We start from the raw sequence: 26363 nt of genomic DNA on the forward strand, positions 1-26363 counted from the left end.
GGGTGTACTCATTATGTTTTTAGCATTAAAGATGTTTAAAATCTTTAGATCATTCTGTAGATTAATCAAATATGCAGTATCATCGAGTTTCTTCTTCACCAAAAATGAGTCAAAACTTTTAATTCATTATACATCTTAGAAGGATATCTATGCTTGTTGACATATATCATAATGAGATCACCGACTTCAAATAATTTCTTATGCTGATAAAGATTATCAAGTATTTTGTATTTCTGAAATGATTCCTTTAGCTTCAGTTTCACCATGTGATGAACTAAACTATTAGTAAAGGGGTACATCAAAAGATTTATATTCATTCCTTTGAAATGCAAAAAATAAAATTATAACTTTTGATAGCTCTGCAAAAATTTAAGAAGTTAAAATTACTCACAATGCATAACTATATCCAATCAAATAAGAAAATTGTTAAACTTCAATATTTTTATAAGCATGATTTCTAATGAGCACTATACGAAATAATTTCACAAACAACCATAAATGTTATAGTTACCAGCAAAGAATAACAGTCTATTTCACAACTTTCTAGTACTTTTTAACAAACTAAGAAATCTGCCACGGCAGTGCTTATTTATGATCAGTCTGGTAACAAGAAGGATGTTTTCATTATACATGCTCACTATGAGAGTTTAAAACTAGACCGATGCACACATCAACCCAAAACAATGTACGCCAAATTTTATGACATATCAAACTGGTAATAAATACTTCGGAAGGTTTAGAAATTTCACGTTTACAAATGACATTATTAAAATGAGGCATTTACATGCACAGCACATTATTCTTATGAATTTACATATCTCATACTCAAACTTTCATATTTACACACATGGGACTAAAATCTTTAATATTGCATAAAAAATAGCTCTATTATCACTTTTTAAAAGTGAAATACACATTTTCATGCATAGGTTTAAAACATCAACAATTCTATGCATGTAAATATGAAACCCTAGACGAGAGATATGTAAATATATAAGAATTGAGTGCTAAGTATGTAAATTTCCCTATTAAAATTGAACAGTCGGACTCACTTCATTGCTGGGTTGGCTCCCAAGGAGCTAGAGAGAAGATTTTCATTTTTTAGGTTCATCACAATTGTGGCATTCCAGAATTAGCACTAGTCATGATCATCAGCAGAAAAATCAGGCTCATCAGGCTTCCTCAACTTGGATATATCAACGCCTTCACTTCTCTGGGCTCCCCTCCTGGTGCTTTTAGAAAACTTCAAAGGCAGAATCTTGGCTCCAATATTTTGCTCGAGTTGAGAGGCGTTTGATGAGTTTCGACCAGCCACATCCTCATATTCGTCCTCAGATTCATGAGTAGCTATGCTTTCAGCTGCAGAGAAGAATGACTCACCCAAGCTATGAGTCTTAGACATCCTTCTCTTATACCTGCGCCACCATGCTTGAATGAAGCAAGCAGCCCACGTTCTCCAATGATGGGAGTAGAACCTAAAGGTATGTTGAAGTTTCTTGCTATGGAGCCTCCTGAATTGGCTAGCCACAAAATTTAGATCATCTGCCCTTAAAGCAAAGGCCTCTACTTCAACAAGAGCCCGAACGGTTCGAGTAGAGGAGGGAAGGTTTGTGGTTGGAAGTAAGGCCCATGAAAGAAGCTCTTCTCCACAAAAGTCACCCGCCCTTAGAGTTATGGAGTTGAAGAAACCTGTTTGACCGCCATTGGTGGTTGAGCTCTCGAGCTTTCCACGGATCACAAATAACATCTCAGTTACAGGATCGCCTTCGCGAACAATGTAAGAACCTTCAGTGTATAGGGATGAAACTAAGCGCTCACATATTGCATCGAGGAGCGGATCATCCATCTGGGAGAAAAAAGGAACCTGCACATGGCAAATCATCAGATTTTTTTTATTTTTTTTTATTTTTTAGGCAAATCATCAGATTTTTTTTATTTTTTTTGGTAGTATTTAAAGATCTAACAGCCAAGATTGATATTTACACTATAACACCTTAGTGTCATAAAACTATGCATTAAAAGGTGTATTCTATTCTTAAAAAGATAGTGACGGTGGTCTTTTTTTTAATGTGATGTTGAAGATTTGAGTGGTAGGCATGTAAATATGAATGTTTAGGTGTTAGATACGTAAATAAATAAGAATTATTTAGCATTCATGTTAAATGGCCCCATTTTTTCTATTGTTGTACATATATGTAAATCATTCCCCGAGGGAGAAAAATAATTATAGGCTTAACATGTAGAATCGAATCCAACATTTAAACCACAATAAATGGGGAAAATTAGAAATGCAAAGGATAGTAGCCCTATAGACCACTTAAGGCAATATATTGATGATAAATTCTTGATATCCATAATCAAGAAAGATCAGTGAATTAAACATGTGGATTTCAGCATCAAGTAATAAGAATCATTTCCAAGGGAGAAGGCCTCGAATTCTCCAAATGCTTTACAAACAATAAATTTCTGAAGTTATTTCTAGTTAGCAATGAATCATAGCCAACGCTTTATAACTCAACCTCCTCTCTTAGAATCATAAATAGCTGGATAACATAACAGCCTTAAGATGATTTAATTGTGATTATTGTATCAAAATTTTATCTTAACTGAAAGTAGACTCTATTTATCACTAGCTTTCTTCAGCCTCTAATAGGAAAACCTGTAGATGCATGCTCAAGGAACTCATGTTATAGCAAAACCAGATTCAAGTAGCCAACACTATTTCTCAGAATTTGATTTTTTACTATGCACTTTGCCTGCATTTCCGATTGAAATAAAGATAAGAAATAGCTGGAAGCTGCAGTAAAGAAGCATGCTGTGAGACTACTGACACTTTTGCAGATTGCTGATGTGCTTAAATTATAAATATTTCCTATAATTGTTTGATTTGATGGTTTAAACTTCATTTTCTAAAGATACAGAAATTCTTAGTGTTAGTCAGCAGACTTCCTGCGTTGCAGATTTTCTACTTGCACGTTTGGATTTTGAAGGAAAACAGGGAATAACAAAAGGAACAGACCATTGTCTCTGACGCAGGGCTCAGGGGAGGACTAGCTTGGGCTCGGCCCAGCCTGGTTGGACCGGCTGGTCCTCAAGGGAGGAGGGCTGCCGCCCCCTCCTTCCTCTTCCCTCCCTTCCTGTTTCCATCCTTTCCTTCTTTTCTTACTTTCTCCCCCAGACTCTTTCTAATTTAAATCCTTTCCTAAATTTAGAGATGTGATTTTATTCTCCCCCCTTCTTATTTTAAAAGTCTTTCCTAAAATCAAAAATCTGATTTTATTCTCCTTACTTATTTTACAAAATCTTTCCTAAAATCTGAAATCTGATTTTATTCTCCTTATTTTAAGTTTTTTTTCTTAAAAGAGGTTACTCTCTTATAAATAGGAGATAATGTGCTTGGAGTTAGGGGTCTTGTTTTTTATATATGAATTCAGGTGGGCCTTGGTATTTTTCCTTAGAGGGTTGTACCGACATCAAGGTAGTGCTTCCGTTGTCCCTCGTCCGAGGTGGTGATCGTTTCCACTGCTCCGGTTGTACCTCGACCACGCCGAGATCTTTATCTATCCGTCCACCCTCCCTGCTTCTGTCAACCGCTTCTCATCACTACAGCAGGCCCCACTGATCTCCCTGCATGCCTGCAAATTGCTGCCGCCCCCTGTTCTTCCAGCAGGCTGCAACAACCCTTCAACCGCCTGTAGCCCCTGCTCTTCTTTTCTGGCAGGCCACAACCACCGCTGCCCTTGATAGCGTCGCTCCAATAGCAGACCAACAAACTCTCCCTACAACTTCCTTGCAGGCCAAGACCACCGCTGCCCCTTCCAAGCTTCCTCCAACTGCGGTTTAACGGCCCTACCCTCGTTGATTTGTTGTCATCCCTTCCATAGCAGCGAGTCACCTCTCCGGACTTCACCGCAGCCGCTTGCCTTGCACCACCACCCAGATTCCCTCATCAAGTTTGTCATGTCTTCTTTTGTCGAGTTTTTATTTGTAATCTTTTGTTTTACGCTTTGTTTTGTACGTTGTCTTTTTTTTTTTAGTCTTCATTGTAACCTTGTTTAGGTCATTAATACAATTGTGTCAAGCATCGTGATTTGGGTTTACTCCGAAATCAGTCTCTTTAATAGCTATGAAATCAGCATCAATCCCCAAATAGCTTTCCATATTTGTTAAAAGTATGTGCCATTGATCGGTCCACTTTTCTAAGGCACATCCTCATCATTTGATCTCATTCATGTGCCAGCTACATATTCAAACAATCAAATCAGGTGTAAGTCTTAAGGCTGCGCACATGGCCATTCCAGATCAATATTTAAGGAAGACAATTGGCGGCACTCACGGAATGATGACTTCAACCAAGGGCTTACTACCCCCAATCCAAATGATAATGATAGAAGGAACTCAGATCATAACAACAACCCTCAAGAACCAAGATGATAGAAGGAACTCAGATCATAACAACAACCCTCCTCAAGAACCAATCAAGAGCCTCCATGGGTACAGTAATTGTGGGCTTTTCTTGCTCTTCATGATCATTTTAAGCTTCGTCCGTTAAATTATTCTCTTAACGAAGATGATGATACAAAATTAACTCATGTAGGTTTATGGTCGCACTCCAACAACTTTTTTATGTTTACAGTCACACTATCTCCTTGTGGTCATTTGCAATGACTCACTCCGTGTAGGCAGAACTATGGCATTGATGCCCGTTAGCACAGGCATCCCGATCCCGTCCATCCAATGTGAATAATATAGATATCTTTGCTGACACTATGTCTCTGGTATCAGTCACTCTTGCATCAAATTCAATGCCCTCGCAACTATAGGCCACCTCCAATTTGAATCTCTCTATTGCTCATTATCTTTTGTTCAACCTTTTAGTCCACTTTCTGTTAAACATCCATCGAACCCACCATATTACGTCCAACATTGATTACTCTCACATATCTATTTTATAATTGTTATACGGAAGCCCTATTAAATATGGCTTTTAATTTGGAACCAAATCCTCCTCCACTGCCAGTTATCTTGTTGACCCTATAAAATTCGTGCAAGTTTCTCGCATCTAGGATATCTATTTTTGTTGAGATTTTTGCTCATGCACTCCTCATTCTTTCGCTAAGGCTGTCGTGTGAAGAATTACCAAGATTTCAACTTTGCTTCCTCCACTTTTTCCTCAATTTTTTCAACAAAGCTCATAACCACCTCAAATTAATTTGCCATCCACCTGCATGATAAACTTGTTCTTTTTTTTCTTTTAAGATGATATCTCTAAGTTGATATCTCCATTTACTTTTACTATAATTGGCTTGTTGACTCTTGGCATGTTCTTATCAAACAATCCTTAGAAGCATATTATTCAAGACTTTTCTTGCAGAGATCATGGTATGTGGATAGTTTTTGAATTTGGATGTTTAAGTGGCCTCCATACTTCGATTATTCGAAGGCAAAACCTCTAAATCTAAATTGGATTGCTTTTTCTTGACTTTGAGTTACACTATTCCAACCAATCCACTCTATACACTGTTGATTATATTTTTGGCAAGCATTTATAAATGAATGTTAGCTCTCTAGGCTGTTTGTAGTTAAGGTTATAAATTATAATGGATGCTACTATGCCTTTGAAAAAGAGATTTGGATCAGTTCCATAGCGAGTGATTATTAGCAAAATGTTTAAGTGCATGTCTTCCTATTGTTCTTTTTGTAAAATTCTTAGTTACTAGATATTTCAAGGCTCAAAGGAACATAGGGAATAATTTTTTATTGAACCTAACACTATGGATATGGGGGAACATACCAAATATCAAAATCTACCAAACATTGTGGTTCTAGCTCTTACTGTTTTAGATATGGCTTGTACACGAAGTTTGGAACCAACTTTATACCTTTTCATCGAATTAGAGGCCTTCCTTAGCTATTCTAAACCCTAGGGAGGTGGTCAACACCCCATTTGCATACATGAACATTTGAATGAGATCCACCTGATGTGTCAGCTACTCGTGATCATCGTGCTGTCGAGAGTGTTGATGACCCAAATCCTAAGCAATCTTATTATACTGGTGACAGCATTCCTAGAAACAAAGCACAAGTGGATAAAATGTTTCAAATTCTGCTTACTAGGATGGGAAAAAATAGAAAGAGAATGTATTGCCACTCATCAAGGTTCACAAAACTACAAGCAAGATGCAATAAATGAAAACCCTTAGGGATCTCTTTGTCCTCCAGAAGGGCACTTCTTTGTTTTCAAGTCAGTTTAATGGTGTATTTCAGTTTCCTCTTTATTATTTAATAATTACTTGTAATTACTTCATATTGTACTAATTTCATTGATTAGTTGCAACAAAAACAAATTGCTTTAAACAAGTACATTGTAAAACATAAGCATAAACCAACCACTGCTGTGGCTACGATGCAAGAAAGGAAAGTACATTAAGGCTTTAGTTAAAATGCACATCAGTTGGAAGTAAAAAAAAGAAGAAATAATATTCATAATTAACAACCGTTAATTACACAATCTATGAATGTCTCGAAAGAATGATTTACTGAAAGTTACATTTTCTGCATTAACTTGTTTTATAGCTGAAAATGATTAATATAAAGAGAGACAAGAAAGTTGTCAATTTAATTTGCTTGCAGCGCTCTCCAGAGGGAAGTTCCAGCAATAAAAGGAAACTGCCAGAAATTGATGATTTGCCTTTTATTATTCTAAGCAACAAAAGCTAATATATCAACATAAAGCCAATTGATTTCAAGATTCATTCCTTCACAGTGTCGCTATTTAAATTGATAAATTAGTATTCTAAATCAAAATGACAAATTCATCCAAAATAAAAATAAATAAATAATCACTTAAATAAATTGCAGTTAAAAACAGCTGCATACCCTGCGGACAAGATCCAAGCATAAATGGCATTGAATATCTCGCCGAAGATCGCCCGGCAGATCTTGTAATACAGCCTCTTCGTCCACACCTCGGGTTGCAAACCACTTATACTGTACAAAACGTTTGACCCGTTCCCGCAATTCCTGAGGTAGCTGGCGGTGCCTCATCCATTGTTCAGTATCCCGTTTCTTTAACCTCCATTCCTCAAGCTTTATGGTAACAGATTGCAAATAGGTCTACAAATTTGAAGCTTTTCTATCAAATATTACAAAAAAAGCATAGATCTAAATCAATTATATAATAGTGCAGATTGATATTTGCATATGTACAGTTAAGCTTTGATACCAAGAGAGGAAAAGACCCAAATCATAAAATGAACTTTTATTAATAGGAAAAGAGGGTTACAACACACAAATTGGAAATAACAACACCAAAATACAAACGACACAAACAAACACCTCGAGAGTGTATCCCAAGGGCGGTGGAGGTTGGTTGGAAGGTAGGATAGCGAGCCGGGAAGGTGAGATGGCAGCTGGGAGTAACATGACAGCAGTTGGGAGGGCATGCAGTTAGGAAAAGTTGAGGAGAAAGAGCTGGGCAACAAGTTGCTGCAGTAGAAACGGGGGCGGCAACAATGGGGGAAGCAGTTGGGGATGGTCGGCATCTAAGGGTAGTAGAGGAGACTAAGTAGGAAAGATAAAAAGGGAGATGCAATCACCACCTAGGAGTAGGATACAGTCGGAGCCCCACCACCTTTTCAGATACAGCCCACAAAGGGGAAATAGGATTCCACACAAGAATTTGAAATCAACACAGCAAAAACTGCCCTAAAAATCTGAAAATAGCAATATATAGACTCCTATTGGAGAGGAAAACGAAAGAAGAAAATGAAACTGCTACACACAAGGGGTGGAAATACTCCACAATAGCCATTAAAAGTTTCCCCAAGGAGAAGAAGCAGAAACGACAAGGGACGAAGTGTGGGAGACCGCTCGCCCCATCAGGATTCTCGCCCGGGCCACTTGGCTCGGGATTCCCCTGGACAGGTTTTCAATAGACAGGCTGGTTCGTTGCGGGAGACTTTGCTCCCGCACTCCTGCTGCAGGGAACCCCACTCCCGCGTGCCGCATCCACGCAAGAAAGCTCCGCATCAAACTTAATAGTAATTCAAAAGAAAATAGCACTTTTAAAATTTTGAGAAGATGAGAAAATTTCCCCGACATTAATTTTTAAAGGAAATAATAAAATATAAGAGCACTTAATCATTAATAAATTACAAAAGGGAGGGTTCGTAAGGTATTATAAGGACATCCCATGAAGAATAAGTCACATTCCTACCAAAATATAAGTTTCAAGGCCTTGTGATATAAAAAAGAAGACTGCCAAGTATATAAGCTTATGTCTATTAAGTTGAAGAAGCACAAGCTCCCTACAATCTAATCCTAGGACTCAAAAAGATCCTGTAGGTCGAACTTAACAATCTCAAATATGATTGATTCGCTAGCAGTTCTCTTCACTCAACAAACCATAAAAATGGCCACAATAAGAAGCTTTTTTTTGGCTAGTTTGATACAAAAACTGTCAAGTTTCAAGACTATTTGACTTGATAAATCAAAGAAAATTAGATCAAAAAGATTTTTTTATTGGTCAAAAGGTCAAGAAAAATCAAAAGAAATGATTATTGCTCAAAAAACATCAAGCTAAACTCACTGTTTAGAAAACCCAAACTACTTTCAAAAAGATCTGATCATGCGTAAAGTAATGAATCGAAGACGTTCCCATAGTTCGTTCAAAGCTCGATGTTAAACTAAGGGGAATCAATCACCAATAAGTCTAATAAAGCGCAAAGCACGGGAGCAACTATCTCTAGCCACTGACTCAACATAACTCCAAAAGCTAGGTCGCTGGTATACATCCTTCAACAAGTCTGTCAAAGCACAAAGCAAGAAATAAATGTATGTTCATTCACCTGACCAGTCCATAGAGACAACTCAGTTCAATTCCTTCAACAAGTCCACCAATGCATAAAGCTACGACTGAAGGTATGGACATTCTCCCGAAATGTCCGTAGAGATAATTTAGGTTAAGTCATTCATGAAGTATGTTAATATACCAAATTAAGACATAAAATTAAGAGAAAAGGGGCTCTAAAATTTCGAAGGGATTGAAACTAAAAATTTCAACAAGTCCGTTAAGATAAAAAGCATAAGAAAAAAGTATTTATCACAGAGTTCATATAAAGCTCGAAGTTGAACTAAGAGAGTTTAGTCGTCAATGAGTCCATTGAAGCATCAAGTGCTAGGCCTTTAAAGCATAAAGCATAGGACAAAAAAATATAAAGTTGAGGAAAAACTCAATTTCCTTGCAAAATTAATGATAATTAATTAGAGGTGACGTGAACTAAAGTTGGACTATGATGATATAAGCTTGTATCTCCAATGTGAAATTCATATTGTGTCGACATCCGTGACTTTTCCTCAGAGATCCACAAAGTTGAACTCTCAACTTGACAACTAAATGGATTGGGAGATTCGTATGGTCAATTAATTTACAACAAACATGATCTACTTCAAGCACACATCATATTTTTTGGGAGGCAGATGTCGACCATAAAAAAAAAAAAAAGTTACAGCCCTACCTACTCCTACCTCTGAATGCCGTCAACGATTGCGCACTTCATTATTAGAAAACTCATGGGAAAAAATTGCCAGAGAGTCGTAAGAAATCCTCCAACCCCTGCTCAAAACCCTCAAAGATACAATTCTCTTCTCATCCTCACTGTTTCGCACAAAGCCCCTTTCCTATCCCCTTTTCTCCGCTACAGATCAAGAATCCTACATTGGCTTCGCCTTCCTTCCTCTTCGTAATTGTGATCTTCACAATACGGTTGTGATTAGAGCTAGCTGAGGAAGCAATGGCGGGATCGCAACTGACATAGATCTTTGAAATTCCCTTATTTATTTCCTTCAATCGCTTGCACTCAAAATCTACGCCAAGCCTCCCTTTCTCCATCGTGGCCAAAAACCTCACGATACATTCATGGTTTGAGGTTGCAATGAAGCTAACCACGGGATCGTAGCACATAAAGACCTTCAGTATCCCCTTCCAGTTCGAACCAAAGTTGACCCCTTCTCTGTTTTCCTGCCATGGCGCAATACGGTCACATCAAAGTCACTGAGAAAGCAAACATGGGACTGCACAACACAAAGACTTTTGAAACTCTTTCCTAGACTTTCCTAGAAAATGATGATAGAATCATATGTCTAGGGGTAGTCATGAAGACAGCGACGGGATCACCACAAATAAAAGCCTCTGAAACTCCTGTTCTTCCCTATGATACATGATTAACAAGCCTGGTTGCTCGATCCTCCTACACGCAAGTCGTGATCTCCTCTTTGGTTTGCACGCGGCAGAGCCGAAGCCCCTTGCATTTGATCTTTAGTTCATTGAGCACCTAGTTTGCTCTTTCTTCAAGTTTATCTGATCATATCAATTGCTGGTTCTCCAAGCTAAGCAACGAGCATCTTAGCTACCGAAGAAGCGTTGGGAAAAAATAAAGGTATAATAGTAGATGACTATATTTTTGTTGAAGCCAAAAAAAAATCACAATTAAGTTAGTGACGCTCTTGCCTTGCATGGGATGAACTTTAAATCATCTTCATTAAAGTTTCTTGAATGAACTTGCCTCAATAGGCTTAGTGTGCATTTGGCGCAGCTTATCGCCACGTGTGGCGTTTTGAAAATGTGGAGCTGGCGTTTGGTTCGAGTGTTTGGGGGGCGGGCCGAAAATGCAGATATTACTTTCTTAAAAGAAGCGGGACACGGGATCGACCTTGTGTCTCGCTTTCCATAACTGCGTTTCTGATGAAATTCCCTCGCGTGCCCTTGTCCCCCACGCGATCGGGCTTGCCCTAGCTGCTCTCTATCGGTCCTCTCCCTCTCGTCTCCCTCAATTCTTCTTCGTGTTCCTTTGACATATGTTTTTTTGTTGTGGTTTTCCTTTTGTTACACTGGTTTGCCCTCTATGGCTTTGGATTTGTGGGAAATTAGTTTTTTGGTGTGGCTTCCATACCATCTGTGGTATTGTGTTGTGTGCTTGAAGCCCTGTTTTTGGTATAAATGAGATTTTGGTTATATGAGGTGCAGCTTCCATACATTTTGTGGGAATTATTTGAAGCCCTGTTAGGTGAATGTCATTCATGTTTGGGCCCTGATCTGTGGTAAATTTTCCTTCGTTGCACTGGATTGCCCTCCGCAGCTTCGAATTTGTGGGAATCTTTTCTGATTCGGCTTCCATACCATCTGTGGTTTTGGTGGTATGCTCAAAGCCTTGTTTTTGGTATAAATGAGATTTTGGTTATATGAGGTGCGGCTTCCATACATTTTGTGGGAATTATTTGAAGCCCTGTTAGGTGAATGTCATTCATGTTTGGGCCCTGATCTGTGGTAAATTTTCCTTCGTTGCACTGGATTGCCCTCCGCGGCTTCGAATTTGTGGGAATCTTTTCTGATTCGGCTTCCATACCATCTGTGGTTTTGGTGGTGTGCTCAAAGCCTTGTTTTTGGTATAAATGAGATTTTGGTTATATGAGGTGCGGCTTCCATACATTTTGTGGGAATTATTTGAAGCCCTGTTAGGTGAATGTCATTCATGTTTGGGCCCTGATCTGTGGTAAATTTTCCTTCGTTGCACTGGATTGCCCTCCGCGGCTTCGAATTTGTGGGAATCTTTTCTGATTCGGCTTCCATACCATCTGTGGTTTTGGTGGTGTGCTCAAAGCCTTGTTTTTGGTATAAATGAGATTTTGGTTATATGAGGTGCGGCTTCCATACATTTTGTGGGAATTATTTGAAGCCCTGTTAGGTGAATGTCATTCATGTTTGGGCCCTGATCTGTGGTAAATTTTCCTTCGTTGCACTGGATTGCCCTCCGCGGCTTCGAATTTGTGGGAATCTTTTCTGATTCGGCTTCCATACCATCTGTGGTTTTGGTGGTGTGCTCAAAGCCTTGTTTTTGGTATAAATGAGATTTTGGTTATATGAGGTGCGGCTTCCATACATTTTGTGGGAATTATTTGAAGCCCTGTTAGGTGAATGTCATTCATGTTTGGGCCCTGATCTGTGGTAAATTTTCCTTCGTTGCACTGGATTGCCCTCCGCGGCTTCGAATTTGTGGGAATCTTTTCTGATTCGGCTTCCATACCATCTGTGGTTTTGGTGGTGTGCTCAAAGCCTTGTTTTTGGTATAAATGAGATTTTGGTTATATGAGGTGCGGCTTCCATACATTTTGTGGGAATTATTTGAAGCCCTGTTAGGTGAATGTCATTCATGTTTGGGCCCTGATCTGTGGTAAATTTTCCTTCGTTGCACTGGATTGCCCTCCGCGGCTTCGAATTTGTGGGAATCTTTTCTGATTCGGCTTCCATACCATCTGTGGTTTTGGTGGTGTGCTCAAAGCCTTGTTTTTGGTATAAATGAGATTTCCTACTCCTACCTCTGAATGCCGTCAACGATTGCGCACTTCATTATTAGAAAACTCATGGGAAAAAATTGCCAGAGAGTCGTAAGAAATCCTCCAACCCCTGCTCAAAACCCTCAAAGATACAATTCTCTTCTCATCCTCACTGTTTCGCACAAAGCCCCTTTCCTATCCCCTTTTCTTCTTCTCATCCTCACTGTTTCGCACAAAGCCCCTTTCCTATCCCCTTTTCTCCGCTACAGATCAAGAATCCTACATTGGCTTCGCCTTCCTTCCTCTTCGTAATTGTGATCTTCACAATACGGTTGTGATTAGAGCTAGCTGAGGAAGCAATGGCGGGATCGCAACTGACATAGATCTTTGAAATTCCCTTATTTATTTCCTTCAATCGCTTGCACTCAAAATCTACGCCAAGCCTCCCTTTCTCCATCGTGGCCAAAAACCTCACGATACATTCATGGTTTGAGGTTGCAATGAAGCTAACCACGGGATCGTAGCACATAAAGACCTTCAGTATCCCCTTCCAGTTCGAACCAAAGTTGACCCCTTCTCTGTTTTCCTGCCATGGCGCAATACGGTCACATCAAAGTCACTGAGAAAGCAAACATGGGACTGCACAACACAAAGACTTTTGAAACTCTTTCCTAGACTTTCCTAGAAAATGATGATAGAATCATATGTCTAGGGGTAGTCATGAAGACAGCGACAGGATCACCACAAATAAAAGCCTCTGAAACTCCTGTTCTTCCCTATGATACATGATTAACAAGCCTGGTTGCTCGATCCTCCTACACGCAAGTCGTGATCTCCTCTTTGGTTTGCACGCGGCAGAGCCGAAGCCCCTTGCATTTGATCTTTAGTTCATTGAGCACCTAGTTTGCTCTTTCTTCAAGTTTATCTGATCATATCAATTGCTGGTTCTCCAAGCTAAGCAACGAGCATCTTAGCTACCGAAGAAGCGTTGGGAAAAAATAAAGGTATAATAGTAGATGACTATATTTTTGTTGAAGCCAAAAAAAAATCACAATTAAGTTAGTGACGCTCTTGCCTTGCATGGGATGAACTTTAAATCATCTTCATTAAAGTTTCTTGAATGAACTTGCCTCAATAGGCTTAGTGTGCATTTGGCGCAGCTTATCGCCACGTGTGGCGTTTTGAAAATGTGGAGCTGGCGTTTGGTTCGAGTGTTTGGGGGGCGGGCCGAAAATGCAGATATTACTTTCTTAAAAGAAGCGGGACACGGGATCGACCTTGTGTCTCGCTTTCCATAACTGCGTTTCTGATGAAATTCCCTCGCGTGCCCTTGTCCCCCACGCGATCGGGCTTGCCCTAGCTGCTCTCTATCGGTCCTCTCCCTCTCGTCTCCCTCAATTCTTCTTCGTGTTCCTTTGACATATGTTTTTTTGTTGTGGTTTTCCTTTTGTTACACTGGTTTGCCCTCTATGGCTTTGGATTTGTGGGAAATTAGTTTTTTGGTGTGGCTTCCATACCATCTGTGGTATTGTGTTGTGTGCTTGAAGCCCTGTTTTTGGTATAAATGAGATTTTGGTTATATGAGGTGCAGCTTCCATACATTTTGTGGGAATTATTTGAAGCCCTGTTAGGTGAATGTCATTCATGTTTGGGCCCTGATCTGTGGTAAATTTTCCTTCGTTGCACTGGATTGCCCTCCGCAGCTTCGAATTTGTGGGAATCTTTTCTGATTCGGCTTCCATACCATCTGTGGTTTTGGTGGTATGCTCAAAGCCTTGTTTTTGGTATAAATGAGATTTTGGTTATATGAGGTGCGGCTTCCATAAATTTGGTGGAATTCTTTAAAGCCCTATTAGGTGAATGTCATTCATCTTTGGGCCCTGATCTGTGCAAAATTTTCCTTTCGTTCCACTAGATTGCCCTCTGCGGCTTCGAATTTGTGGGAATTTGGTTTTCTGATTCGGCTTTCATATCATCTGTGGTTTTGTATAGGTGATGTTTGGGTGCTATTTTTCCTGTTCATCTAATATAAATGAAAAAAATAGCATTGTGAACAACCTTGTTCTTAAGGTTGAGAGATGAACATGACAACAAATGTAACAAATGTAGGGAAACAATGCTTTCTCCTTGGAAATGTTGCAGCCTTTAGCAATAGTGTCTTTCTCCTCACTTGGCTTTCTGTATGGAAGCAGTCATGCCCCTTGAGAGGACTTAAAACTTATCAGAATGTGGGAAACAGAGCTCGCTCGAGCTCTAATTTTTAGAACGCTATTTCTTTTACAACATTGGGCATAAGCTAATCACCCTTGGAAATGGTTTAACTTGAATGTTATTTCTCAAATGGAATGGACATAGATATGGAAATGATTTTATTTGAGTGCTCAAAGTTTGTTTTCTTAATTTTGAAGAGGTTCAAGGAAGTGACTGGAAGGGAGTATGATAGGCTAAAATTCAAGAACAAGTGACATCAATTGAGAATGACTGAAAGTTATGAAAAGAGCTGAAACGGGGTTCCACTAGGTTGGGTTGGGATCCCGTTAAGCGTATCATTGATGCTTCAGAAGAATGGTGAACAAAGAAATTATTGGTAATAATGATACACTAACATGTATTTTTGCTCATTATGATTTCTGCTTTGTTTTGACTAATAAGACCTTCCTCCCTCCCTACAACGTTGCAGGCAGTACCAGCTGCAAAAAAATTCAGGGTGTGCGGTATTGACCCAGACATGGAAGATAAACTTTATGTCATGTTTAGGGGGATAGTTGTTATAACTCAACATGCGTTCAACCCAAGTGAGCAGGAATTTGTTGGTATCTCAGCAAACTTGCCACCCAAGCAGGTTATGAGTTCTAGTGAGGGTCCTAGCATAAACCCGAGGGAGCTTGAGTCAACCTGCCGCTCAAAGAGACCCAGGCTGGAGAAAAGAAAGAAAGACAGAGGTATTCGTAAAGAGCTCAATAGATAAACTGATAGAAGTGTTTGCAGCTCCGCCCCCTCCTCCTGCAGATGACACCACAATCGATGACTTTATGGTTTTATTAGATGGGATTCCATAAATTGTGGATGATCCGGATTTTTATTTAGAATGTATTAAATTGCTCGAGGACCCAACCCGCAAACAAATATTCAAGAGGTTGCGACCCGAGTTACGTGTCGAATATTTACGTGTCCTGATAGTGTCTTATGTGTTGGCTTTACTACTTTCAGTTTTAGATTCTAGTTTGTTTATTATTTATTTTCAAGACATTGATTTCTGATAAATGTTGTGGTTGTAGTATTTGTTGTATTTTAGCAGTTTATTTGTATGGTTTATCGTTTATAAGTTTTTACATTTTGCAAGGGATTTTTTTTTTAAATTTTATGTTACGAAGCAGTTTATCCATTGCATGTAACTCTAACTAATAAGTTGTCCAGGATGGATCGACAGCGAGAACGCCGCAGAAAAATGGCTATGGCTACAGCGATTGCTATAGTACTGTTACAATACTACCGCTCCATCCCTATTCGAACACTGCATGATGTCATTATTTATTGAGGATAAATGGGTGGGTGAGATGCTCGTTGGACACCCAATAATGCTCGTTGGACACCCAATAAGATTCAGCAACGTATTTCGGATGACTATGCCCATTTTTTTGGATCTCATTCATGAGCTACGAATCAACCACGACCTCTGAGGTTCTTCCCAAACTACTACAAGAGAGATATTGGCAATTACGTTGTACTTTCTATCTCAGAACAAACCAATCAGAGGTTCTTCCCGATCTCCTTCATGAACTACGTATCAATCACGGCCTCGGAGGTTCTTCCCAAACTACTACAAGAGAGGTGTTGGCAATTACACTGTACATTCTATCTCAGAACAAATGAATCAGATGAGCGATGAAGTGATTTCAACATTCCTCAGAGACAATAAGCAAATACTTCTCTGAATGTCTGAGAGCACTAATTAGCTTAGCATTAAACATAATTAAGCCAGAAGATTCAACATTCGACACAACTTCTGAAAAAATTGCTAACGACCCCCGCTACATGCCATTTTTCAAAGTGAGTTTTGTTATTGCATTATGTTTACTACAGAATGTTTTTACTGTGTTGGGATTAACATGTCGAATACCTCTAAACAGAACTGCATTGGGCAAATTGACGAATGTTTTTACTGTGTTGGGATTAACATGTCGAATGCCTCTAAACAGAACTGCATTGGGCAAATTGATGGTACACAAGTGGATACAGTCACCCAGCCATGAGAAAGTGGTGTACATTGGTCGATGTGGGTCACCTATCCAAAATGTGATGGTGGTACGTGACTTCAATATGTGATTCACATTTGTGTGGCCGGATGGGGAAGGAGTGTCTATGACAACCGTCTTTTTGTCTATGCAATAAGGAATAGTCGACAACGCTTCCCTCATCCGCCTCCAGGTTGGTTTACTTTTTTTAACCTAATAGTTTTTGTTATCAAAACTCATAATAATGTCTTTTGTGATAGGTAAATATTATTTGGTGGATGTCGGATATTACTTACAGAGAGGGCATTTACAGTAATTTCCAGACACCAAATACCACATCCTTAATTTTGAGAGATCAAGTGGCGTTGTCTGTGGTAGAAAAAAAATATTCAACAAACGTTACTCTTCCTTACGCGGGGTGATCGAAAGAACATTTTGAGTTTAGAAGAAGAAATGAGTTATCTTACGCGATATGTCAATGTACCCATTTCCTAAACAGGTTCATATTGTGGTGGTCAGGAGGCGCTCCACAATTTCATTAGACATCTCTCTCTATCTGATAACGACTTCAATATAGCTGACGCTGACAGCATGCATATCCCACCTGATTGAATTCCAAGTTGGGCAGTCTATTCCAGAGGACGTTATAGAGTCGAATGAATCTGACACCCAGGATAGCGAAGGTGCAGTGGAGATGGCTGCTTCGAGAGAGCGTATCACAGATGTTATATGTGGTTGCTGATTGACCACATCTTTATTTTTCATACTTTATGTACTCTTATTACTTCGTTAGTTCCATTGTACCTTTCAATTTTATGATTAATATGCTTTGTTTAGGGTTATTATATATATATATATATATATATATATATATATATATTTGTGGGTGTGAGTTCAATGATGAAACATATGACCTTATGATACTTCTGGATGGCCAATTCGTAGTTGTTTTAGTGGTACATGTGAAGTCCTGATAAAGGCAGTCGGGGTCGGGTTCCTCTCTTTTTTTTTTTTTTTTTTGTGTTTTGGCTTATGAGGATACACCAAGATGGTCTTTTTTGGTAATATGCATATGTGTCACAGTTCGTGAGTTACCCGTTGGTGTTGCAGGTGAAATCCTAATGAAGGCAACCGAGGTCCTTTCTTCTCAATTGTGCATCGATATATAAGGATCTTCTGGATGCCCTTCTTTGTCATATGCACATGTGGCACTGGACAGTGGTCCCACGTGGGTTAAATGCAACCAAGAAGTCAATTTTTTAGAAGGTATGTTGTCTGCATGTTGTGAAAAACTCGTTGGTTGGTCAGTTACTTCTCTAAGGCATCACACCTGCTATTTTTTTTTTATGTCTAGTGCATTTTTGTTTAAAATTTTTTTGGATTTTAAAATTTCCGGTGATTGTTTTTTCTTAATTTTTTTTGTTTTTTTTTTTAGGCTTGTTTTTTTCGTACTCCCGCATGTTATTTTTCTTTTGATCATATTTTTCGTTTTTTATGCAATATTGTTTCTTATTTTCAATATCAGCAATTTTTTTTTAATTTTATCTAATTTTATGGTTGAAATGTTCTCTCTTTAATAATTGTATTCAAATGAGCTGCAGATATTCGGGGAAGCCCGGGCGAGTGATATGACGTTGCGGACTGTCGTCCTTATTACTCACCTCACGACAGTAACATAGCTACGGACAGCAGTTCTAAAGGTGCCCGCGATGGGCAAACGGACCAGACGACTGTAAGTTCTTCAGTTGGGCAGACAATTCGGCCGACTCTACGGTATCTCAAACGGAAAATGTTGGTCGGGGTTCAACAGTATCCTAACCAGAGAACTTCGCTCAGGGTTCGACGACATCCCAACTGTACAATGTTGTTCAAGGTTCGACGATGTCCCAACAGGACGTCCCTCGTGAAATGCATCTACATTTTAAAATGAATATTGTCATTATTTTGCTTGTACTCTTAACATGTTATTTCTACTTTTTTTTTATTTCCTATTAATCATTATTAACTGAGGTGTATATCCTCTTTTGTACTGTTATAAAGGGGTTTTATTGGTTTTGAAATATCTAATGTGTATCCAGCGAAGTTTTGTTATAAACAACACAACTGTTGCGTGTCACATTGGTCATTTATCTTGAAAAAGCTGCAAATCAGTTATTTTTCTTACGCACAAATCAAACATCTTATCCGGAACAGGGGCAGAATGAGCATTTATCCTGAATTAGTTATTTTCCAAACGAACAAACCAAACAGTCAGCCAGCTTATCTGGATAAGTTGTTGATCAGCATATAATCAGAATAAGTTGTTTATCTGGATAAGCTGGAGAAGTTACAGCTGCCTCAAACAGACCCTTAATAATGATAAGCTCCTAGTGTGACGACCCGGAACAAGAACTTAAAATTAACTTAACGCGAGAACTAATGATTGAACGATGGAAACATTTTCTAAACATTCACATTAATCAACAATAACATTTAATATAGAAAAGAGTCGCTAATCTAGTTCCCATATAAACAAAACCTCTAACAGAGTCATAAGATCATCCAATCTATAGCAGTACACAAGTAAAAACAATAAAGAAGAAAATATAACACTAAAGAAACAACTACCTATCATCCACAGTGTAAACCTATCCTCTACCATCAGCCATATTAATCTTTCAAATCCATTCCTGAAAAATGACACAAACATGTTAAATTTAAGCAACTTATTACTACTCTATCATGCATTAAATCCTTATGCATTAAATGCTTACGCAATTGCCTAGCATGATGATTCAAACGAATATGTTGATCAAAATTAAAATAATCTTTACATTTTTTATTTTATAAAATTATTTATTAAATACGTAAATCAATTCTATTTTAATTCTTTTTTTATCATTTACATTTTTCCTTCGAATATTTTTTTCTTTTTTTTTAAGGAGGCCATCTCAGAAGCACCGTCAAGAACTTTACCATTTTATACTATGAAGGCACACATTTATTATTCGTATGAAAAAGATACACCATTATCATTTCATTTATTATTTAACGAGCACAAGTACAATAATCCCCTGATAATTTTGTAGGGGGTGAATCCTGATAAACTTAAGCTTTTATCTTTCATTTAAATTATATTTAATTTCTTCCAATCATTAAAAGTATTTATCTTTATGTGCATTGCAAAAGATGAAGCAACATAAATAATAAAGCATTTGGTTCATTCTCCGGTTAATTTCTTTCAATTATAAAATCTCTTTAGTGAGTCCAAATAAATGAAACATATATAAAGAAAAAAAAATAAATTTAAGACACATAAAACATAAATTACTCACTTTGATTTCACCATATAAAGCGATCCTTCAACTTTTGCAATCCTAATTGGATTCCTGAAATTGATTTATTAGGATAGTATTTAATAATTATGTATTCAACTAAGTTTAAACATTACCTTAGCTTAAATGGGGGAATTCTCACCTGAAAATTCACAACTGATTGATATGACAAACTCTCCTTGATTTTAATCCAAAATTCTTCTACTACCGCTTTCTAATCTTAAGCAGCAATAAAACATGTTTTAATGCCTAATAGTTTATAATTTAGTTGACAAAATAAAATATTAAATAAACACTAACATTGCTAATGTCTCATTTTCTTCCTCTTCCCTCAATATGAAATGTTCTTTTGCCTTCCTAAAGCCTTCATTTCACCTTTGGTCTTGCCACTTAACTGCATAAGTTTTATCTGCACATGCACATGACCCGCTTCCCTTCTAATTTGTTTGGTTCGCTCATGCTTTTGCTCTTCTCTTCCTTGAGCTGCTACAACCTACGACCCTCCGTCGGCTTCAGCACAAAGAGCAACTCCCTCCCTTATTCCTTTGCACAAAGCCTTGCCTCCTTCTTTTTCTTCTTCCTTCGCATAGGAGCCACTTGACTCCTCTTCTCCTCCTCATGTGACTGGCTAAATTGTGAGACTTCGTCTATTTCTCTGTTCAAACCTGCAAGATAGAGCTGGAAAATATCTCGCCTTTCTTCCTCCTCCTCCTCTGCGGCTCCCGTTCTTCTTCCATCTGCTCTGCGGCTCTCGTTCTTCTTCCTTCTGCTCCGCGGCATCGTCTCCTTCTTCTATATACCACAATTTAGGGCTTTGTTGGGACCAACTCTTTGCTTCACGCACGAAGCCGCTCGCCTCGCCTTCTCTTTCTCTTCTTCTTCTTTCTTCTTCACTATTGTTTCTTCCTTCCTCTCAATCTCCTTCTCTCGCTCTCTCGGTCTATTAAAAACAAAGAGATCCTTTCTTCAACTCCTAAAGGCGAAACGAGACTATCATGATGACTCAATGAATCATTTCCGCCAATTCAAAATATATTTATTTATTGTTATTTTTATTACTTTTTTTATTTTTTAGCAGCTATTACACCTAGTCAAGCTCCTTCACAAATAGTGGCTGTTCTGAGATAGGGGTGTAAATAATCCAAGCTAGCTCAAACTGAACTAAACTCTGCTAACAAGCAGGCTCCACACGACTTCGTCTGACAGCACTTAAACAGGCTGCCATCACGAATTCCTCTCGAGTTGAGCTCTCCGACCAAGCAATAACAGGACAAGCTGAGCTTGTGCTCTTTCTATAGGCTCAATTTGAGCTCAATCTCGAGTTTGAGCTGCTTCTTGGGCAGTCGAGCCAAGCTTGAGTTAACAATAACTTGAACGCAACTCAACTCCTTTACACCCATAATTTGAGATTCTCCATTTCATTCAGACACATCAGAGGTTTATACCACTACAATGCTTTAGTATCTGCTGCTTCAACTTAACTACTTGCAGTTCATGTATTGTTCTCATAAAAGCTGAGAAATCGAGACAGCCAACATCCATTACCGAAGCGGATCATAGATAGTAGATACACATTGACATTAAAGCCTTAAGGAAGCATTGGTCAATTCCCCATCATCATAGCCGATGTAATGCATAGAGGTCTACTAAAAGTTGGAATTTAGGAAAAAAAAATAATTTAACAATCATCAATTTAAAAGATAAAAAGAGGTCAAGGAAATGATCAAGATAAGGCAAGTAAATCCTTAAAGCATAATAAATTCCCAAGAAGATGATTACGAACAAAAAAAAAATTCAAAAAGATAATTGTCTTAGAGAGTGGGGGAGGGGAGAGGAAGACGGGGCACCCTTACAAAATTAGTTGAAAACATTTGCATGAGGTCTCCTAGAAGTTAAAGGAGATCCAACTAGAGTCAACCATTCTTGCAAAAATGCTGTACTGTAAACACTAAATGACCGAGCAAAAGTATTAGATAAACTATTAAACAAGGGGGAAAATGTATCAATACTAATGCTGCATAACTCTAGCAAAGTAAAATCAAGAAATGAAAAACGAATTACAGCTAAAGAAAAGTATGTTGAACAATATGAAAAAGCATATGCAGATATCATATTACACAATTAAGAAATAAATACACAGATAGAACTCTTAAGTACCTCCATGTTGCCAATCAAATGTGCAAGCAGAACAAGTCCAAGAAGGGCTATGAGTGAACAAAATGAAGTCTCCCACACGAAAGTGCTTGAAGTCAACCCCTGGCCAAATGTGCTACAAAGAAGCAACATGTGAACCTATCATGAGTTTGGGGAAGAACAAACATACTTAAGATTCAGAACGTTTAAATATTCATTAAAAAGAAATTTAATACCGTGAGGGAAAAAGAAAAGTGAATAAGAACTCAGATATGGTAGTCAGCCAGCTATACAGGGTACAAAATTAAAGGCTAGTTGTGAAAAAGCTAGCACTTCATACAGTTGATGCTAAATAAATTCTCAGTAATTCGCTTTATTCTGGTTTTCCATTTACAATTCAGAAAAAACTAAAATGGTTTTTAACACCCCCCTTGATGCAAGACATGAAAAAGTAAGGCATCATGTTTCATGAAAGCCTTAACTTTGAACTCAATCAACAAGCCAACCGTTGATCACTCAGATACAAGGATCACAGAACTTCCACCATTTCTTGTTAAATGACTTTGAATTTGATAAAAATGTCAAAATAATCCCCCGACTCTTTGCAGGGAGCCCTTTTAGTCCGAGAGTGTATAAAAGTGTCAATGTAGTCCTCAACCTCCTTTAATATGGGTTGAAATAATCTACCGTGAGAACTATTATAGCCCCCATTAAAACAGTCCAGGGAGTAATTTAGCAGTTTTATATACTCTGAGACTCATATGACCCAATGCAAATAGTTAGGGAACTATTTTGGCCCTTAAAATTTATTTTACATGGTGAGCCAGTATTGGTTCCAGAGTACACAAGTCAGCTGTAGCAACTTAAGCTTTCTAATGGAATGTTGTGCAACAATGCAAGGTGATGATAATCAGCATCAGCCGTTTTCTCCAGTTTTCAAAGGGATTTAAACAGTTGGCCTGTTCATTAGAGGATGAAGACAATGGCAACCAATCACATAGCCAGTGATATCATAATTAACCTCATACTAAGTTCTAACCACTAGATGACAGATTTATAAATACATACTGCTTCTCCATTCACATCAATAATATGAAATCTTGAAAATAAATATGCAGGAATCTTGATTTTTCAACAGCATTGTGAAGCAAATAGTGTGAAAATGAACTCTCATGGCATCATAGAAGCACGTATCATTTGTAGCAGCAGATCATTCAACGGTTAATTTTGAGATGTTCATAGTGTTGTACTGTGTTAAACTAAAAAAGTTTAGAGATAGGCAACTTGCTATGCAAAACAAAAAGATGATGATGCGTCATTTTAAGGCTGAAAAAACCTTCACAAATCATAATAACTTCTAATGGCAGAATTATGATAATTTTGATAAAACAATGTGTTTTACAGTAAAATTAGTGCATGCATAGTTAATCGAACTGCAATTAAATGGTCAGCTGTTTAGTTATAAGGAAGATAATTGACTCAGGATATCCTATATTAATTTTATATATTAATTTATTTCTTTCTTTATATTTGTGATTAATTCAATATTTTTTACTAAGTTTTTAATGCCTTTGGAAGAAGCAAGATAATTGTTTAAGCGGCAATGTTTCGATCATAATAAAACAGATGCTATAAAATAATTATCTTCAATCAAAAATACTGTCAACCGCAGAAATCTTAGTCATTATTTTAAGAAACCTATTTAAAAGTAATATTTTTCTTAACAGAAAAGGAAATATTTACAAGATATGGACCAGTAAGATACTTTCAGCTCGAACTAAATCTATCCATATACAAACACACACACACACACAGAAATCATTACCTTCAATCATAAATACAATCATAAATACTGTCAAGCGCAGAAATCTTAAGTCATTATTTTAAGAAACGTATTTAAAAGTAACATTTTTCTTAACAGAAAAGGAAATATTTACAAGATATGGACCAGTAAGATACTTTCAGCTCGAACTAAATCTATCCATATACAAACACACACACACACACAGAAATCATTACCTTCAATCATAAATACTGTCAAGCGCAGAAATCTTAAGTCATTATTTTAAGAAACGTATTTAAAAGTAATATGATTTCGTTGTGCCGACGACTAAGAGTTTCGCGCCAATCGGTTTCCTTGTACTCGACGCCGAAGGGTTTCTCTCCATCAGCTTTCTCGCGCGTCGTTCCTCTTCCTGACGCATTCGCGCCTTCGATTCGGCCCGACGTCGAAAGGCTTTTGTAGCAGTTGTGCCCGACGACGAAGACCTTTTTCGTTATCATAGTTCTCGCACTGCTATTGACGCATTTCGCCTTCAATTTGGCCCAACGCTCGCAGTCTTCCTTCCTCGGGTCGCACTCGACGATCTTTGTGGCCCTGCCCGACAGAAAGTGAAGTATGCTCACCTTCTTCTAGCAGCTCGCCAACCATTCTGGATATGGCCCCGACGATGCATTCCTATGCCAATGCACATGCCGACGACTTTCCTACTCCTACTTGTGCTCTCTTTCAAGTTTAGAGTCTGGTTTTCATATTAGCAATTCCTGCAATGTTCCTCAATTTTTCCATGACGCTCTTGAAGATGGTGGTGATCACACTTTCATTTAAAAACTTGGCAAAAAAATAAGAAGTTTGCTCTTATTCTCACAGTGGTTGAAACTAGTACTCTCGCGTTCTCTTGGCGTTTTGCTCTAGCGGGGAAATTCCTTTCTGGTCTCCCAAAATTGGAGATCATACGGAAAGAGTTTGATGTTATGAAGCTATTAGACAGTTGAACTATTGCTTACTTGTGTTTTTTTGACAGTCGGCATATACTTATTCAGTTATCTCACGATGCCGATTACACTTGCATTTTTTTTCGTAAAGTCATCAAGATCGACAATTGTTTTATGAAAATTCTGAAGTGGACTATCGATTTTTGAAGTAGACTGTCGATTGTGAGTAGACTGTCGATTGTGATCCAAAAACGGAGTCCCCTATCATTCATGTTTGGATAAAATTATCGGGGTTAAAACTACATCTGTTCAACTTGAAAATTCTCTACTCTTTAGCAACTGCTTACGGTAAGCCTCTCAAGGTTGATACATACGCTTGTTGTCACCAGACCCTCTGTGGCTTGTGTGTTAATTGAAAGAGATATCACTCAACCAGCTCCGGATGAGATATGAATTGACACCACTCACAACGGGTATTGACAAAATTTTGAGATATAACCACACCCTCCTTATTGCTTTTATTGTAGTATGTTCGGCCACAGTTCTATTATTTATTATCGCTTGCATCCTCATCTAAGGTCGAATATCGCTAAAGATCAACCACCTACAATCCCTACCGAGAAGGTGCAACCCGATCCTCATTCCAACACCGCAGTTCCAGATGAAGAACACTATACTACAGATACAGATCCAAATGTGTTTATATCACTCACTGTTATTGAAGAAGACTCGCTTACTTGTCAAGACATGAGAGTGCTCCTTTGATCCGATAAAAGATCAGCTGGTACAACAAGTAGTTGTTTCTAATGTTCAACAGCCTACACATGTCTAACACACTTTAGACCAACCTAATGATCAGGCAAGCCAATCTTCGAATGAGGAATGACAGGTCTATTCCAGGAGAAAAAAGAAAAATGGAGGCCGACTCGAGCTCGAGAATTTATTGGATGATATATTGGTTACTACAGACAATGACACTCACCTTACCAATTTATTAGTTGGCTCCTTCCCTAGAACTAGAGACAGAGATAAGGCAAAATTAGGTCGCTCTTTAGCTACCTGATACTTCGTATTTTGACACTTTTTTGTATTTTCATTAGGCCTCTCATGTTTTTTTTCTGTATTTTCTCTTTTTGGAACCATTTGATGTGGTGGTTATCGTGTGGGCAGGCTGTCATGTCTGAGTCCTCCCGCACAATCTATATGTATCCTACTTTCTATTTATTATATCAACTTTTGGGCTTTCTCAAAATATATATATATCTGTGTGTGTGTGCACGCGCGCGCCGCCAACCGTGATTTGTTGGTAGAGCAACCTCTTTGAAGTTCGTAAGTCCCCTCAAGTCACGGGTTTGAATCCTCCTCTGGTCAGTTTACCGTTAGTGAGGGCAGTTCTTGAGTAGTTAGGCACATGAGGGTGGTTGGGGGCTCGTATAATTTCCTTCAGTCATTCTTTTAATATATCCTCAGGTCAGGGTTCGATCCCCCGTGATACAAGATTCTCGAATAGTGACACATAACACGGGCTTCTCATCATAGAGCCTAGCGCGTGGGAAATCAGCATTTGAGCCTCTGATATTTGGTCTAGTGGGCACCAAATACTGATTCTCCCAAAGGGTTGAAAACCCTGATA

At 38.3% G+C, this 26363-nt stretch overlaps 1 protein-coding gene across 1 annotated transcript in view; it reads right to left on the reverse strand.

The window, feature by feature from the left end:
* Positions 1-973: 973 nt before the first annotated feature.
* LOC110029808 (cyclic nucleotide-gated ion channel 17-like) overlaps positions 974-26363 on the reverse strand; it is a 70402-nt gene continuing 45012 nt past the window's right edge. The window contains exons 5-7 of the mRNA XM_020732267.1: positions 22040-22151; positions 6880-7116; positions 974-1864 (exon numbers count right to left, since the gene is read on the reverse strand). Coding sequence (XP_020587926.1) covers positions 1139-1864; positions 6880-7116; positions 22040-22151 — 1075 coding nt within the window. The 3' untranslated portion in view covers positions 974-1138. The remainder of the gene's footprint in view (positions 1865-6879; positions 7117-22039; positions 22152-26363) is intronic.

Source organism: Phalaenopsis equestris, unplaced genomic scaffold, assembly GCF_001263595.1.
Source record: "Phalaenopsis equestris unplaced genomic scaffold, ASM126359v1 Scaffold000606, whole genome shotgun sequence".
NCBI lineage: Eukaryota > Viridiplantae > Streptophyta > Magnoliopsida > Asparagales > Orchidaceae > Phalaenopsis > Phalaenopsis equestris.